We start from the raw sequence: 17011 nt of genomic DNA, 5'->3' as shown, positions 1-17011 counted from the left end.
TTGCTCGTTTCGGTCTGTTTCGGTCAAAAGTGTCACAAAACATTTTATAAATGCTTTCTCGCTTTGCCCTCAATTATCGAAAAAAAAGTCAGCCTGTATGAAAACAACACTTCGCTTTAAAAAAAAAGAAGAAAAAAACCTACACGCGCAAGATTATTATTAAAAGTCTCTCTTAAATCAGGAAAATGCATTTATTTTATAGTTGAGGGGGCAATGATTTATTTGAAAATCATCGCTCAAACAATATCATTTACGAAATACATGCAAGTATACTCCAAAAGAAAAAGCAAAGATTTTGACAGGTTGATTGCGATTTGTAATATAATTTTTCCCATTTTCGCAAGTTGTTTCAAAATAAACATGGACAATAACCGTATAGACAACATGTATAATTTTAACCATTAAACAATGTTACATGCATACACAAGCAGTGTCCACTTATATTTACCAAGTTTGAGGCAGAAAATTTGTCAAATCTTCATGTTTGTTGCTACCCATCCTTGGTGCTTTTTCAAAGGTAGTTAATATTTGATTGAGTCTAAAAAGGCACCTCAGACAAATAAGGCAGAAATTAGGGAAACGGTTCTTTTGTCAGTGACAATGCACAATTACGCGGTCGTTTTCTCAGGATTATCCTACTCACAATCAGATGGCGACGGTGATGATGAGACACGGTCGAGTCGAAGATTCATTATCAGAGCGCAACCAGAACGTCTGCGAATGGTATAATTTTGTGTTCAAAAGTCTGTCTTTACATGTGGGTATGGCAAGGTCTGCCTAATCGGCAAACCGGAGAAAAATCGTTATAGACTCATCAATGTGTTCCTCTGCACGGAAATCTTTAGTAAAAGGCGAAAGATTTATGCGTATTGCAGAAAAACCAGAGTGACGGATTGTGGGGCTTACATAATATATATATAAACAGCAAAAAATATGAGGATGGTTATCAGTTATATACATTTGTGACACGTACGTCCATTTAAATTCTAAATTTTACAAGAAAAAAGATTTCGCATGGTTTACAAGGATATCATTATTATTATTTTTTCAAATAATTTGCTTTTACAAAGCCTCTTTATGATGTACGAAGGGTATAATTACACTGAATGGGAATGGTAACCACTTAGAGTTATTAGATTTTTATAATCGATCATGATTTCTTGCACACTGTACAGAGCGCCTAGGAACTGTCTAATTAACAATGGACAAAATAACTATCGATTGTATTCTGTCAGATACAGAATAAAGTGAAAACACATTCATAGGGACTAACTGCAAATATTATCAATCTATCAATCTACCCATATCAATTAGTTATGAGTTCCCGACGTTTTCCAAACAGATTTCAGTATTTTTTTTTTAAGATAAAAGAGAGCATATTGATCGATTCAATGTTCCAAAAATAGCGCCCTCTACGAATACCGTGTGTGACACAAGTGTAGGGCTCACACGGATAAATAATTCCCCATACAGAGACGTGTGTTAACATTCAAATTTCAAAAAATTCTGTAAAATAGCTGGGAGAAATGAGGTGTTTCAGCTTCACTAACCTTGATAAATGAGATATACCCTTTCATCCATCAAATTTTCAGGGTGGGTTCTTGTGCTCAAATTCTGTCCAAGGGTCCGCAAAGCCAGACTACGAGTTCTTGTCACTCAAAAAATCACCTATTTTCCGTACACGTACCCAATGAAATATAGTCCCCTCAAATTCCATCAGAAAAGCTGTCATCTTCCAACCAAAATGCAGTTTGCATAGAGGAATTCATACTCAATATCTACAGCAGCTATTCAGTTTTTTGCCAAACTGCATCAATAATTTTTAATCATTTTTTTTCTTCATTTATTTTGGTATCTTTGGTATGAATTTGTGAAGGGGTCTGGGACGCGCGTCTGGGACAGGCCATTTTATTTACAGGTGTGAGCCCTGTATAATATCCTTCCTAATCACTGATGCGAATGACATGCTTTTTGTATGCACCAAGACACCATGTACGAACTGGAAGGTTTTTACATGACCGTTCAACCCGACCTATATATATCCAACGAGACTTTTATTGCTTCCTCTTTGAAAATCATGTTTTGGAAAAAAAAATAATTGTGACTTTTCTGGGGCATGTCATGAAGACAGGCTGCAAAATCAATGCGCCTTCATTCTCTCTGCGCGGTGTGTGTCGTGTTTTTCTCCCTCTTTCTCTCTCTCTCTCTCTCTCTCTCTTTCTTTCTCTCTGCCTTTATCTTTATAGATGGATAGATAGTTCAGACAGAGAGCTATACAGACCAGGACACAGAGTCAAATTCGCTGATCAGCAAAAAAAAAAAAATAATAATAATAAATGAATAAATAAAGTGGAACCTAAACAGGATACAGTCAGTCATGTAGTGCTTTGAACCTTGTTAACAGATATTCATAGTTAGAATCCGATCGTCTCTTGAAGGATAATACTGGTACAAAATATCCGTCATGTATTATTTTCAGCATTGATTATCTTATCATTTTTCCTATAGGTTTGTCATAAAAAAGAATTATTCTTCACGAATGAGTTGCAAGGCCTCTACACTTTCAGTAACGTTGTGGTTTGGAAGGATAGAATAAAAAAACCCACAAAACTCATGAATAATGTCTTTAAAAAAAATAAACATTATAATAAACTTTAAAGTGTTAAACGATATTGTCATCTGTTGTTGGAGAACAAGTGTCAAAACCATGTCAGGAATGTTTGTATCACGTATCGGTCATAGTGTGTTGTTCCGATATGTACATAGTGTGCTTTCATCAAAATAATGACCGTTCAAAGGGTCGATGAGCGTTTCGGCTTGAACTTCGCCGCGTTAGCTATATACTGGTACTCAGTATTCTTCCAGTGGGGTTAAGGCCTATACTACACCATTGTAACTAACAGACTTTATATCAAACTGAGCAAAATGTATTGGCAAGTAAGAGAAGAGTCAGCCGCACAGGCATGAAAAATACACACACACACACACACACACACACACACACGCACACATATCACACACACACACACACATACTAACACACACACACACACACACACACACATACATACACACACACGAAAAAAATTTTAAAAATGGAATAGAAGATTTATTATTCCTTTGAGTGCATCGTTACACGCAAAGCGGAGCGCCATTATTCTCCTCTCACGCGAAACTTATCTTTACCCAGAACTTTGATCGAGCGCGGCTTCCGGTGTGACCGGACGTTTTCTGTTATCTTAATCATTATATTGTACTACTTGTAATGTCTTGTTCGCACAATTTTTTTTTGTTAGGACAACATTTTGTGTTTGTACACTCGTGTCTGCTTACTTTTTATGACATTGCATTAATTTGCACATTGCATTAATTTGCATCACGATAGCTGATTGGAGGGCTTACCTATTACACGCTATAGTGATAGCTGATTGGATATAGGCCCTACATTACACGCTAGCTAATGGGATGTACCAACACGTAAGCCGATTGGCGAACATTGATTTTGCTGACCTATGATATTCAGTGACGTAGACTGAAACGAGGGTAGTGCGTGCAAGAGTTCTACTTTCATAAACGACTACAAGCTTCCTCGACCGTTGTTCAAAGCGATTCCAGCTAACGAAGAAGGGTCGATTCGTTCTCAGAGGGTAAGTATAGCTTTTTGCTTACAACATCTCTTAAAAGACACAAGAATCTTGTTTGTCAAGTCGACAATCGATGCAAAAGTTATGATATTTTACAGTTTTGATGTTGGAACTGCTGGATGAAGAGACAATACTAGAGGGTAACGTGGACAACAATATAAAAACAAATATAAAGAAATTTCGCCCCACTTTTGCTTTTCTTTTTTAATGAAAGAGCCCTTGACTAACCTCTTTCAGAATGAAAGCAGGGAGAATGATATCACCCTTAACAGATTATGTCCGTATAAGTTGATGGAATGTGTCAGGGCCTGCGCAGTGTTTTCAAAAGTGTGGGGGCCCACTTCCGGGTTTCATGAGCTAACAAGCAAAAAAAAAAAAAAAAAAAAGGTCCTCAGCTCATCTCTCCCCGTCCACTTCCGGGTTTCTTCAGCTGACAAGCAAAAAAAAAAAAAAAAAAGTCTTCAGCTCATTCTCTCCCCTCCCATTTCCAGGTGTTATAAAAAAAAAAGGTCTTCAAAGAAAACACATAACCTCACCGCCGCCACATTTAGTGATGTGATGACACCTTATGTATATTCCTTTGTATTGTGCACAAAAAGTGTGGGGGCCCGATGGGCCCCCACGACCCCTACGGCTGCGCCGGCCCTGTGTGTAATTTTCAGGATTTTTTTTTTATTTTTTTTTTTTTTTGCATCGCTTGTCCGATTTTCCTCAAACTTTCCCTGATGTGTTCTACACAATTTTGCTGCTTTTCACTCAATCCATATTGGTCTTTGGGCTTTGGTTTCCTTTAACGATCCTTGGGAATTCAACAACGAACCCTTTTTCCCATTTTCAGATTGACAAACCCTCTAAATAGCGAACCTTATATTTCAATTTCGGATCAACAAACCTCCGGAATAACGAACATAATAATCACCTGTAACATGGTACAGAGTAGATCGTTATCTATGTTCGTCATGACCATTACACAGGGTGAATCTCGGGGCTGAATTCTCGCTACACCGCGCATATAACCATCGTCTTCATATTATCTTTCTTCTTCTTCTTTTGAGAAGCTTTCCTTTATTGATGTTTTGAATTCAATGTCCCGCTCGTTTCAACTCGTCTCAACTTTTTCAAAATAATGGTTTCTTGTTGTCTGCTTCCTTGGCTTTTAGTTTCTTGGAGTTAATATAGACGAAAATATATTATATCATGACAAAAACATATTGATTGTGTCTCTTCCTCATTGAAGGATACAATTGGAATTATATTTAGAATTAGACAAGTTGTGCCTAGACGAATCTTACCATTTTTCTTAATACTCTTATACTTTCGCATATATTGTGACTTAATGATCTAGAAGTTTTTGGGATGTGCACTGCATTCACATCTATACATTATTTGTTGCTACAAAAGAAATGAGTACGTGCAATCTGCTTCAGAGGACCTAGGAAACATATCCTGGCACTTTACTTCATAATTTTCAAGGGGTCATCCCACAAGACCGACACCCACAAGTCATACAGCCCAGGAGTTCGACATTGAAAAATGCCCATGAGTCATACAGCTCATGAGTCATACAGCCCATAATTTCGACACTACGCAAATAAAGCCCATGAGTTCGACACTAGGTAAAAGCAGCCCACGAGTTCGACAGATACTCTCGTGTGCCTTGTTATTAGTGTCGATCTCATGGGCTGTATGACTCGTGAGCTGTATAACTCATGGGCTGTATGACTCGTGAGCTCTATGACTCGTGGGTGTCAGTCTCGTGACTTGCACCCATTTTCAAACGGAAAAATGTTCATACAGCCTCCCAAATGATCTAAAGAATATAAAATCACGTAAAGCTTTTTTCAAGTCATTCGAATATGTATCTTTTAGCTGTAATGACGTTTTAATGTTCCCCATAAAAAGCTGTAAACATCTATAAAACATCACTTTTGTATGTATTGCAAACAAAATGTAACACAACTTGTATTATCAAAAAACTGGCAGCGACTAGTCCGCTTGCTATTGCAAGTTCTTTTTTTTTTTTACCAACTACATTTTTTTTTTGGGGGGGGGGAAAGTATTAGTGATAGATTATCAATAAATGCATTTAACTGCAGTATGTCTTTTAGTTTGTCAATAAGCTTCAGGTTTGAAGAATGATACGGAAAATTTCAAATATTTACATAATTATGACTGTCAAAGCTGTTTTGTTATGAGTAAATTCAAATCAGCCTAAATCACAGTTAATATACCAATGTGTCATAGACTGCGACTGCAACATACATACAACAAACAAAATGTTCCCAGAATACCTCTTACTTTCATGAACGTGTATTCTGGTATGAAAGCAGTAAAATATGAGTGAATCAATTTTTTTAAGTATATTAAATTTTGAAATGCCTTTTTAGAGCCCAGTGATAACAAACCCTAAACTTCCATGAAATAACGTTAGGGGGAGCTAACAGCTGGACTATGTCTACAACGAAGGTTGTGAAAGTTCGTTCAGCATCAGTGGATCAAACCTTTTCAACCCCTATACATTACAAACCTCCTATACTGTATTCTCATTCTACTTCATCCATCAATAGAATTCACATAGGATAAAGGGATCATACTTCTGGAGTGGAAACTGTAGAGTGACGACCATGCATGCAGCAGCTACCCTTACCCTAGTCCTTGCCGCACTCACGCAAGTGCAGTTGTCGACGCAGTTGTCCATGCGTTGCGAGAGTCTCTGGACGCAGTACGGGGACTACTGCTACCGAATGTTCGGTGCTGAGAAAACATGGACAGCTGCGAGGGACCACTGACTGAACCATGGGGGAAATCTGGCGTCAGTGCACAGCGAGGGAGAAAATGACTTCTTGTACGAGTTGTGGAGATCATCTGTTCCTACACCAGCATCGGTAAGTCCCAACCCATCCACCATCGTAAAAAAAGGGAATCTACAATAGGATTCAGTGATGGTCAGCTGAATTCTGTTTAGGATGATACGAGTAGGCCCTATTTTTAATGAGGCCTACTTTGGTCATTAATATGGTATCACTAGGAAATGTCTGTGTCCATGTCCGCCATCAAAGCGTGAATGATACAACGTCATCATGATTATCTCTCAAGAAATATAGAAAAAGAGTTTAAAAATTATTTTCATCTAAAAAAGAAAAAAAAAGACAGGCCTATACTCGTGTCCCTAACAAGACAATACGTAATAATGGGTAATGATAATAATGATCCTGTCTACCTATTTTCATACTCTAATTCAAGTTCTTTTTTCATTTAAAGGGTGCGTATACTTGCAGTTCTGGTTGAGGTGAGGATTTAGCTGTTAACGTTTTGCAAGATATGAAGAAACCACTCTATGAGATGAGATGTCAAAGACCATGCAGTTCTAAGGGGTTTCAAAAGTTTATTTTAGTCTAGTGGGATTTCTGAAAAAGGGCTCTCTAAAATGGTGTTAGAGGCATTTTTGAGTAAAAGTTGGGAACCGGTCTCTTTTACCTAATTTGAGTATGCTGAATCCGAAAAATCCGGTTCCCAAGCGAAATTCACCGATCTTGACCATCTAATTTGCATAAACAAAATGGCTGCCAAGCTACAGAAATTATCAGTTCCAGATACGCATTTTCTAGCAATTCTTTGCAAACAAGCTGGAAAAAGTGATTTGAAATGTTTGTACAGAGAATAGAATTACTAATTTATAAGGGATAAACGTTTCTCAGGTGGCAAAGAGTATATTTTATTCATAATTATGCAAATTAGGACTGAAATATGCAGATAAATATGTATATATATATATATATATATATATATATATACATATATACATTAACACTGGAAGAGTAATTTTGACATTTTTTATTTCTTGAGAGGCAAATTAAACACTAAATATGTAGACTTTAAGGTTTTGAGGGTCAGGAAAACTCCGGTTTCCAAGCGAAATTCACCGATCTTGACCATCTAATTTGCATAAACAAAATGGCTGCCCAGCCACTGAAATTGTCAGTTATTCAGTTTCGGACACGGATTTTCTAGAAATTCTTTGCAAACGAGCTGGAAAAAAGTGATTTTATATGTTGTACATATAATAGAAGTAGCAATTTGAGGGATAAAACGTTTCTCAGATGGTAAATAGTATATTCTATTCATAAATTATGCAAATTAGTACTGACATATGCAGATAAATGTATATTAAACACTGAAATATCATGCAAAAATACTTTTATTACATCGATAATCGCAAAACGAGTTGATGAAAACTCTCTCTACACGGATCATGACTCAACTTTTTATGGGGGGGGGGGGGAAATGTCATCGAACAATGCCATTTTATTCATATGCAACATCCATTATTGTATTGTTCCAATATGCAAATCTATAGCATTGGCAAGGAAATTCTATTTCCCAGTTAACCAGAGCATGGTAATCATATATATATATATGATAATAAAGAATTACATATGATTATATAGCAAACATTCGTCTATAGGTTGAAATGGATAGGTGGTTTTATTCTATTTTGTCTTATGAAGTGTTTTTTTTTTTGGGGGGGGGGTTCAAGTCGACGAAAAATACCTTTAATGTACACAACAAACATTACTGATGTCCAATGAATAAACAAAATTATGTTGCAAGTCCGTTAGATATATAAGATTGGAGAAGGATCCATTGGAAAGTTAAGTTTGTAGAATAGCCGCGATCACACACTGGCAAAAGATCAAGAAGTTTAAGATCGCGATCTCCAAGATCTCAAAGGCGCGGCCAAATTGGCAAAATATCGAAAAGTTTCAGATCGCAGTCTTTAAGATCTTGAAGTTTTCGATCTTTTACCACTCTGACCGCGCCTTATCATGATAAACTTAAATAAGGATGTTAGAATAGCAGTGAGGGAGAAGAAATGGAAAAAAGATATGTGGCACACATCCACCTATATTATATCCTTCTACATCTGTTATAAGAATGTAACTTAGTCAACTTCCAAGACAGTTCGAACTCTGAAATTGCATCGGCCAGTGCAATCTGCGAAATAAGGGGTTTACACCTTCCCGTTCCTTTTTGTTTTTGTTTTCAGTATACTTGGATAACATGCCGCCAGTGATAACCACCAAGTTAGTATGATGCATTTCAATTTATTCTTAACTGGACGACGCCACGCTCCCTTGTCAGTCTGACTTCTGATATCAGATCATAGAAATGACATTCTTAGCAAACAGGCCTCTATAGCTTTAAGGGCCAGTAGATTGTAAGAAATAAGGAATAATGAATACTCATTGGAAACCATGTTACATACAGATGATTCCACTTCATATCAGACGTAAATGGACGCCATTTTGCCTCTCATTATGGTTTATCAAGTACAGTTTTTGAATATCCACAAAGTCACTTGAATTTCTGCCCAAGAATTAGGATATGGACCTTTTCATGGAGGACCTGGGTTTTCCATTACCTTGCGAACATGAAGTTACTTTTGTTCCCTTGAGAGATAACATCTATCCGATATAGCTACCTTAAAGAGGCCTTCTTCCGTATAGATACTGGAGTTGTGCTTTTTCTGCCAGACTGATACTGACAGTAGCACTCACAATGACTCACAATCATCAAGGATGCTGCTTGTACGAGAAAAAAACTAAAGGGTTCCAAGAACATGGTTGTTATCAGTCGTCTTTATAAGAATAAACTTATATTCGATTCAAAAGATGATTCACACAAGCTCGTTTGGCACAAAATATGTTTCGCCATTTTACCGACAAAAGTATACTGGACGCTCGAAAAGCAGTCCAACGACAATACTCCAGTATCTTAAAAAAAAAATAAAAAAAGAAGAAAATCCTAGTCACTGTGCCAGACCTGATCTTTCTTCACCAGTAGACATTGGATGGGAACGTTTTGATCTGATCTACAGGCTGTACAACTGATATATCTAGCTCCAATCCTGCAAATTTGCCTTGAGGTGATTTCATGTGCATGCGAAAGCATTGCAGAACATTTCGATGCAAATGTCACAAATTAGGCCTACGATGTACAGCAGTGTGTGCATGTTAGCAACAATGTGATGATGCAAACCTTGCATGAATGCAGATCAATTTAGCTCGATTGAGAAATAGACTTTTTGACTCAGATTATGTTTCTTTTCAGCCAAAATATAAAGGTGTTGATGACTAGAATTACAAAGTTCATCCTACGTTTCTGTTTCCGACACTGTCCGAGATACCAGGATTTTTCTTACAATTTTTTTTTTTTGCTTGAGCCTGCAGAGTGGGTGAAGAGATAGTTTTTTTTAATCTATCTCTGGGAAACCCATAAATTATGACGAGATTTATGAAAGTTGCCACTTGATTTTAAATTCAACAGATCGAAAATAATTATAAACCAATCTATCCAATGAAAACGACAAAGTACAGGGTGGAAAAAGCGACCTTGCACTAATCCATAGAGTAGTGATGTGATTGTTCGATAGCTTTGATGGCAAGACCTTGTTTTAGTGGTGAATATGCATATAGAAAATGGGTGAATATTTGCATAATCTATTATGCAAATGAGATAATAGATGTGTGTTGTTTACTAGTTGCAGTTAATTTTTGCATCTCTTAATCACACCAGGAATCATTAACAGGTCTTGATATTGTTATAACTGTTATGAAACATATTCATATATTGCGGCAGTGCGTTGTAGAATCTCGAAACCTGCCTGGTCTACGGCCTCTTGAATATCAATTTGCAAACATATTTCATTTTAGTATCATTCAGTTCTCCTTTATTGATTGATTCCAGTACTTGATTTACTTCGGACGACATCATTATGTGCAACGTGTTTGCCCGATATCTTAGCTGTATTTTAGTACGCCAAGGTACATTTTGATAGCAAGACTTTGTTTTAGGGAATATATCCATAGAAAATTTGTATAATCTATATGCAAATTAGATTATTGGGGTATTTCTAATAACTGTGTTTTTTTTTCTTGTATCTCCTTTAACACAAAAGAATCATCAACTTACGTCTTGATATTATAACTATAATGATTCAGATTCATATATCGCGGCAATGTGTTGTAGAATCTCGAAGCCTGTCGTAGTAAAGCCTCTTGCGTACCAATTTGCATACGTTATTACAAATTGTTATTCATTTTTTTATTCTGAATTGGTCGATTCCAACACTCGATTTTCCTCGGACTCAGATGACACCATGAACACTTTGTTTGACCGATAGCATATCTATATATTTTTCACTACGCCAAGGTACATTTTAATAGCAAAACTTTGTTTATGGGGAAAATATGTTGAGAAAATGGAAAAATATTTGCATAATTTATTATGTAAATGAGATGTATGTTTTGTTTTAATACATAAGGTTGGTTCTTGTATCTCTTTAGCGCACTAGGAATCGTGAACTGGTCTTGATACAATGACAACTATCTTCAGAATTATGAATCAGATCCATATATTGCAGCAATGCGTTGTAGAATCTAGAATCCTGCCAGTTATGTATCCTCTTGTGTACCAATTTGAATAGATATTTGCATAAGTGTAATTCAATTCTTGAATTGATTGAATTCTTTTGAATTGATTTATTTTGATTCGACTCCGGCGACACAAAGTACTTTTTAAAAAATGATTAAAAGCAGAAGTGAACACGTAGGTACTATACATGTGCATATAATATGCGGTAATGCATTACTGTATCAGCGGCAACGCCTAATTTGCATATTTCACTTCTTAATTTGCATATATAAGTGAAAGTTATGAACCAATGATGACCTAGATATTGTCTTTGCACCTTAACTTCTGAAATTACTACTATTTCTGCATGTCTAGGGAGACGTTATGAAAATTAGATCATCGAGACACCTTAAAAAGCAATGAATTGGCGGCCATTTTGTTTATGCAAATTAGATGCTCTTAGACTCAAAATTCCGCTTGGGAACCGGAATTTTTGGATTCAGCGTACTTGAATTATACAAAATAGACCGGTTCCCAACTTTTACTAACAAATGCCTCTGACAGTCATATTTTCCCAAAATCCCACTAGACTATTTGATGAAAATCGGTTTTGAAATGGCTGAGATATCCAAAAACAAGGTGAAACAAAGAGATCCTAATAAAAGGCGTGGCCTGTCACCTTTTATTATTATCATCACTATTTTGGATATCTCGGCCATTTGAAAACCAATTTTCATCAAATAAACGCCAAATCCTTCTCAAATTACATGCTCTTTCATATTTCATAAGAGGTTTCTCGTTATCTCACTTAGGAATGTTCAAAACATGAATCCCCACCACAACCATGTACTGTACAGTCCCTTTAAGTTTGAGAATAGATATCATAGATACCATACATGTTGGAGGAGCGCTAATTGCTGTGGATGATCCAACACCAAGGTTCTGTATATATATATATAATATGTATATAATATAAATCAATGTCAGGAACTTCTATAAAACTCACGTCTGTGAAACTCAGATATCTTTTGGTTAGAAAGCATCATGATCATAGGTTAACCCTATAAAGCCCAAGCTATTTTGACCCCTTCCAGGCCCAAGGGGGGGGGGGGCACATTGTGCCCCCCTTATAGGGACGCAGTCCTCACGAAATTAAAATATATATATATATGTTGTTGTTGGTACCTCCAATGAACTACTTTCATCAAAAACAAACTTTCAAATCACCAAATAAGCTCGTACATTTCGGTTAAAAAAGTGTGACTCTACAAATGAGCAAGTCTTGGCGGAGAGTCATACGTCATCGATGCACAACTCTTTCCAGCGGTGTTCTGCTCGTCATCCCTAGTTATTTATAAATACATGTTTACTATTCATTTTTATATTAATTGTATATATAAATAAGCTTGAAATATTTTGTTTGAAATAATAAAACCACATATTGTCACATTTTATGAAAAAATCAGATATGATCATTTTGAACACTTAAATTGGTTTTCTGAGGCACGGCTGTCAACCTGAGAGTAGGGCATCAATGACGTTGCACCTTTTGGCAGGCTCTTACACGATCGCTTGCAGGAATTATTTTTTTTTAAATCGTGTACGGAGACAATTTTTGATGTCCACGCGTATAAATTGGTGAAAGGTTATATTTTTTACTCTTCTTAATTATCAGTACAGTGAAAATCTCAGGACTGCTTCCCTTTAACTTCTTTATTTATATTATGATGTATGACCGTCATATTTGGCACATGGGTAGAGCAACTCATGCTCTACATGACCCGACATTTGAAATTTCTCAAGGTCATCCACTGGGGGCGCTATTTACCAAAATATAAAGAAATACATAGGAAATATGCTAAAATCATGTTTTTTCTTTTTATTTCTTTATCCCCATATATATGTTTCTATTTTAGATCAATCATTTTCATATTTACCATAAAGGAAAAGCAAGTCAACCTTCACTATTTTGTAATGGTTGAAATTTCTCAAGGTCAACGTGTGGGGGCGCCATTCATTACAATATAAAGAAATATAGGAAACCTATGATGTATTGCTTGGAATGGGTATATATATTGGTATCACATTTCATATTTCAAAAATATTAACATTTTGAGTTTGCATATTGATAATAGATGATAAACAAAAGATATTACAGGCAACGCTTGTGTGAAAATAACCCAAAATAAAAGGGTAGTCTTTGAAAAATGCTGTATTTTCGATTATTTCTATTATATCTATTGTTTGATGCCTATGTCGAATAAAAATGAAGGAAATAATAAGAAGAGCATTTCAGGGTAATTCACAACCATTATTACTTCACATTTTGGTCCTTCAGCAAATTACGGCCAAGAAAACCCCCATTTCATCCATTATCATACTGTTAACTGAAATTGGAACAGAAAATCATGCAAAATCTGACGAACATGCATTGTTGTCAGTTTATGGTTGCCGTGGCAACCAGTAAAAGCGTACATAGCTAAATTATATATCAAAATGTTTGCAATAAGATTCTAGGTAAAGTCACCAAATTTGGTTGAAATCGAGTAAAGGGTGTGGGAGTGGCAAACGAAAATATGGTAGGGGGCACAATGTGCTCCCCCCCCCCCCCCTGGGCTTTATTATAGGGTTAAGGAAGTTTCGACGAAAACAAAATAACGATTATGGTTCAACCATTTATAATTCATTATGTAGTATATTCAGTATCAGTTCATTTAGTACGGGTAACATTTTTTTTTTTTACGATTTGGCTCGAGTCCTTTCAGTAGAGGAACCCAAAACCAATAAAGAGCCATCATGTGGATTGAGGGAAAGTAATAATGGTAATTCATTATTAGTAGAACACATCAGTGAAAGTTTGAGGAAAATCAGACAATCGATGCAAAAAATATGAATTTGTAAAGTTTTGATGCTGTAATGACTGGATAAGGAGACCACAGGTACTATATTTTATGACTTCATGTGTGGTCAACAATATAAAGAAAATAGAAGAATTCCACAAAAATTCATTTATCATGAAAATTAAGCATTCCTCAAACTTGTTTCCGATATAAATCATATTAAGGGTAATATCGTTCCCCTGCTTCCTGAAAGAGTATAGTCGTGCTCTTTCATTAAGCGAGAAAAGTGAAAATGATGATGTTCAATTTTCTTTATATTTCTGATAGTGGATTTGTAAATAAAGACGCAATCATCAGTCAGCAAATCCAGTTCCTCGTTTCTTTTCTTTTTTAATTGTAATTACCTATCAAAGGGGTTCTGGTTCGGCCTGAATGACATAGACAGCGAAGGAACCTTCGTCTGGTCCGATGGATCTCCGGTGGACTACACCAAGTGGATCCCAGGCCAGCCCACCAACTACGGAGGGAACGAAGACTGTGGTCATATGTGGTACCGTGACGCACAAACCGACACAACACGTGACTGGAACGATGCACCTTGCTCGTCCGAAGTATCTTTTATCTGTCAGAAAACCATCTGCGCCTCCTACGCTTCTATAGAACGTTAAGAACAAGGAAAGAAGGCAATCACTGCAAGAAACTATAATGTTGACATTATTTTGATGGTTGACATTATCATTAAGTGCATGCCGACACCGAAACGGTTTTGAATTGTATTAACAATTGATTTATATTAGTGTAAACTGTTTGTTATCATCGTAGGTCATCGATCATACACTTAAAAGGGGATGGCTAGTAACTGATCAATGGGAATCAGTGGGAATGCTGGGGGATGATTGTTCCAATCCTTGTGGGATTCATTTAAGAGTACATTATATATCTATATTGTTGTGTGAAAATTATTTGCTTCAGAATGGTCAGTATATACTAATAAAGAAATTTTGTTTTACTTTATTCGGTACTGTTTATAAAACAGATACGAACAGCTTATACTCAGGACCTCAACCCCATGAAAATACCCTCGAACATGTTGTGACCCTCTATATTGGCTATAATATCAGCAATGCCCCCCAAAGCAGCCCATAGCAATTTAATACGTCCGGTACAATACAAGTGGAAAAAAATAGCAATTAATGCACACTCGCACTCTGAAACTCCAGTGAAGAACACGATCCCAATTGGAAAACGTTGGCATATGTCATTATTTAACTTTACCCTCGATACACCGGGTAGTTTGAATAGTTTCTGTTGTTCATTATTTTCTTTTTCGGGTCCACCCGCGATGTTGATTTCTCTATATCAAAGTAAAGGATCTATTATAAACAAGACCCCCTGCAAAAAGGATATTGAAACTAATATACGTCTCCTTTCATGCCTTTCGTCTCATAGTATACCTTGACACGCCTGCAAATGATGTATGCGTGTATATGTGTGTAGTGTGTGTGTGTGTGTGTGTGTGTGTGTGTGTGTGTCATGACGCAGCCGAAAACCACTCGATTGTCAAATACATAATAAGTAATTACTTTAAAAAAAAAAACCACATAAGATGTAATTTCCAATCGTTCTAACTTGGCCCAAGAGTGCTTCTTGATAACAGCAAGACTATTGGTGTATATCTTAGAGATAAAGTCATACAAGGGAATATGATTAAGCATTGGAAAAGTCCACTTTGTGCATCGTAAAAAAACCCAAACAAACAAACAAACTTAAAACATGTATCATAATCAATCATAATCCAACAACACAGGCCGGGGCAACTGGGGGGGGGGGGGGGGTGGGCAGGCTCCTTTTCATAATAAAAGCAAACAAACAAAGCTTTAGTGCTTCAAAATAGTTCTAAAATGTGAGTTAGAGATACAAACAAACAACCAGTCGTCACTATACAAAGTGTGAACGTCTCGAAAATATACCGTATGCAGTTATGGTTTGTTGAGAAATATCTCCTTTTACGTGTGGCTTTATTGCCAACTTTTTAAATACGTAGTAGGATGTTTTGTGATACAACATGCAACAAACTGAAAAATAGGCCCTATTTATCAAGAATTAATGTGAAAATTCGAACATTTTTAATCACTGCTTCCAATGGTAAACAGTAGCTTTAAAAGATACACACGAACAAAATGTAAAGTGTTTATGATCTCTTTTCTATCAGCCATGTTGACTCTCATTTTAAAGGGACAATACTAACACAGTCATTGATATAAAATATTTGGAATGTTATTGCTGAAACGATTTTGATTGATACGATGGATAGATTTGAATGACTGAAATAAAGAGAACGATCACGTTGTATTCTGATGGAAGTATATAGGCTCTTGTATAGCGTGTGAAGGCTGAGCAACTGCATGACAGGCTGACCCAGGAGATCTTTATATAGCACTGCCACTATTCCAGCATCCGGAGATTATGATGAATAGCTTTTTTAAAATGGCGTTGAGATATCAGATGACCTTCTATATTGTCCATGGATCTGTACTGCTTCATACAAAGAAGCTTGTCTTGCAATGGCGGTAAGATCCGTTTAAAAACAATCTTGCAAATATATTATTATTATCCGTCTCGTTAATCTCCTTCCCTTTTCCTTCTTTGTTTGCTTGTTTTTCGTCGTTTGGCTCGATTTGATCATAAAACACAAGGACATTATTGCTTTCCGCAGCCGCCAGATTTACAAACCATTTTGCAATGATTTTGAACGTGACAACGCTCTCACTGATAATGTTGTTATTCACTTTATTGCATTCAGACCGTCGTCCCCGGAAAACCTAAAGCGATGCACTGAATTCGCGATCCACCACAGCTTTCATTATCCTCTTTGTTGCAGTGCATCGTTTGATGCTAGAATCTGCAAGGTATACTTGGTTACAATAATTGGTTATCGATCATGAAAGTTACGTCACGCACATTACTAAGGGATCAAAGAAAGTGTTAATGGAGCCTTCCGCATGTTGCGGATGTGTGTGTGTGTGTTTATGTTTGTGTGTGTGTTTGTGTGTGTGCGGGTGTATGTTTGTGTGTGTGTGTGTGTGTGCGTGTGTGTGTGTGTGTTCTTTTTGT

The 17011-nt window shown here is 36.5% G+C and overlaps 1 protein-coding gene and 1 non-coding gene across 2 annotated transcripts; one reads left to right on the top strand and one right to left on the bottom strand.

Annotated features, from left to right (window-relative positions):
- Positions 1 to 770: 770 nt before the first annotated feature.
- LOC139718106 (U5 spliceosomal RNA) lies at positions 771 to 889 on the bottom strand. Its single transcript, XR_011710021.1, has one exon. It is a non-coding gene; the product is annotated as a U5 spliceosomal RNA (small nuclear RNA).
- Positions 890 to 6241: 5352 nt separating this feature from the next.
- On the top strand, positions 6242 to 14565 carry LOC139718080 (echinoidin-like). The gene is made up of 2 exons (XM_071629574.1): positions 6242 to 6430; positions 14311 to 14565. The coding sequence occupies exons 1-2, from the start codon at positions 6269 to 6271 to the stop codon at positions 14563 to 14565; spliced, it is 417 nt and encodes a 138-aa protein (XP_071485675.1). The 5' UTR covers positions 6242 to 6268.
- Positions 14566 to 17011: the final 2446 nt, after the last annotated feature.

This window comes from Diadema antillarum, unplaced genomic scaffold (assembly GCF_040938485.1).
Source record: "Diadema antillarum isolate AM-2024a unplaced genomic scaffold, OU_Dant_1.0 scf00000088, whole genome shotgun sequence".
Lineage (NCBI taxonomy): Eukaryota > Metazoa > Echinodermata > Echinoidea > Diadematoida > Diadematidae > Diadema > Diadema antillarum.
This window is presented reverse-complemented; position numbering and strand designations above follow the sequence as displayed.

Bases quoted from the DNA above. Each gene is read 5' to 3' on its own strand.
- LOC139718080 (XM_071629574.1), top strand. From the start codon at position 6,269: ATGCATGCAGCAGCTACCCTTACCCTAGTCCTTGCCGCACTCACGCAA. The intron at 6,431-14,310 runs TGACTGAACCAT...TACCTATCAAAG, and splicing joins GGACAGCTGCGAGGGACCAC to GGGTTCTGGTTCGGCCTGAA.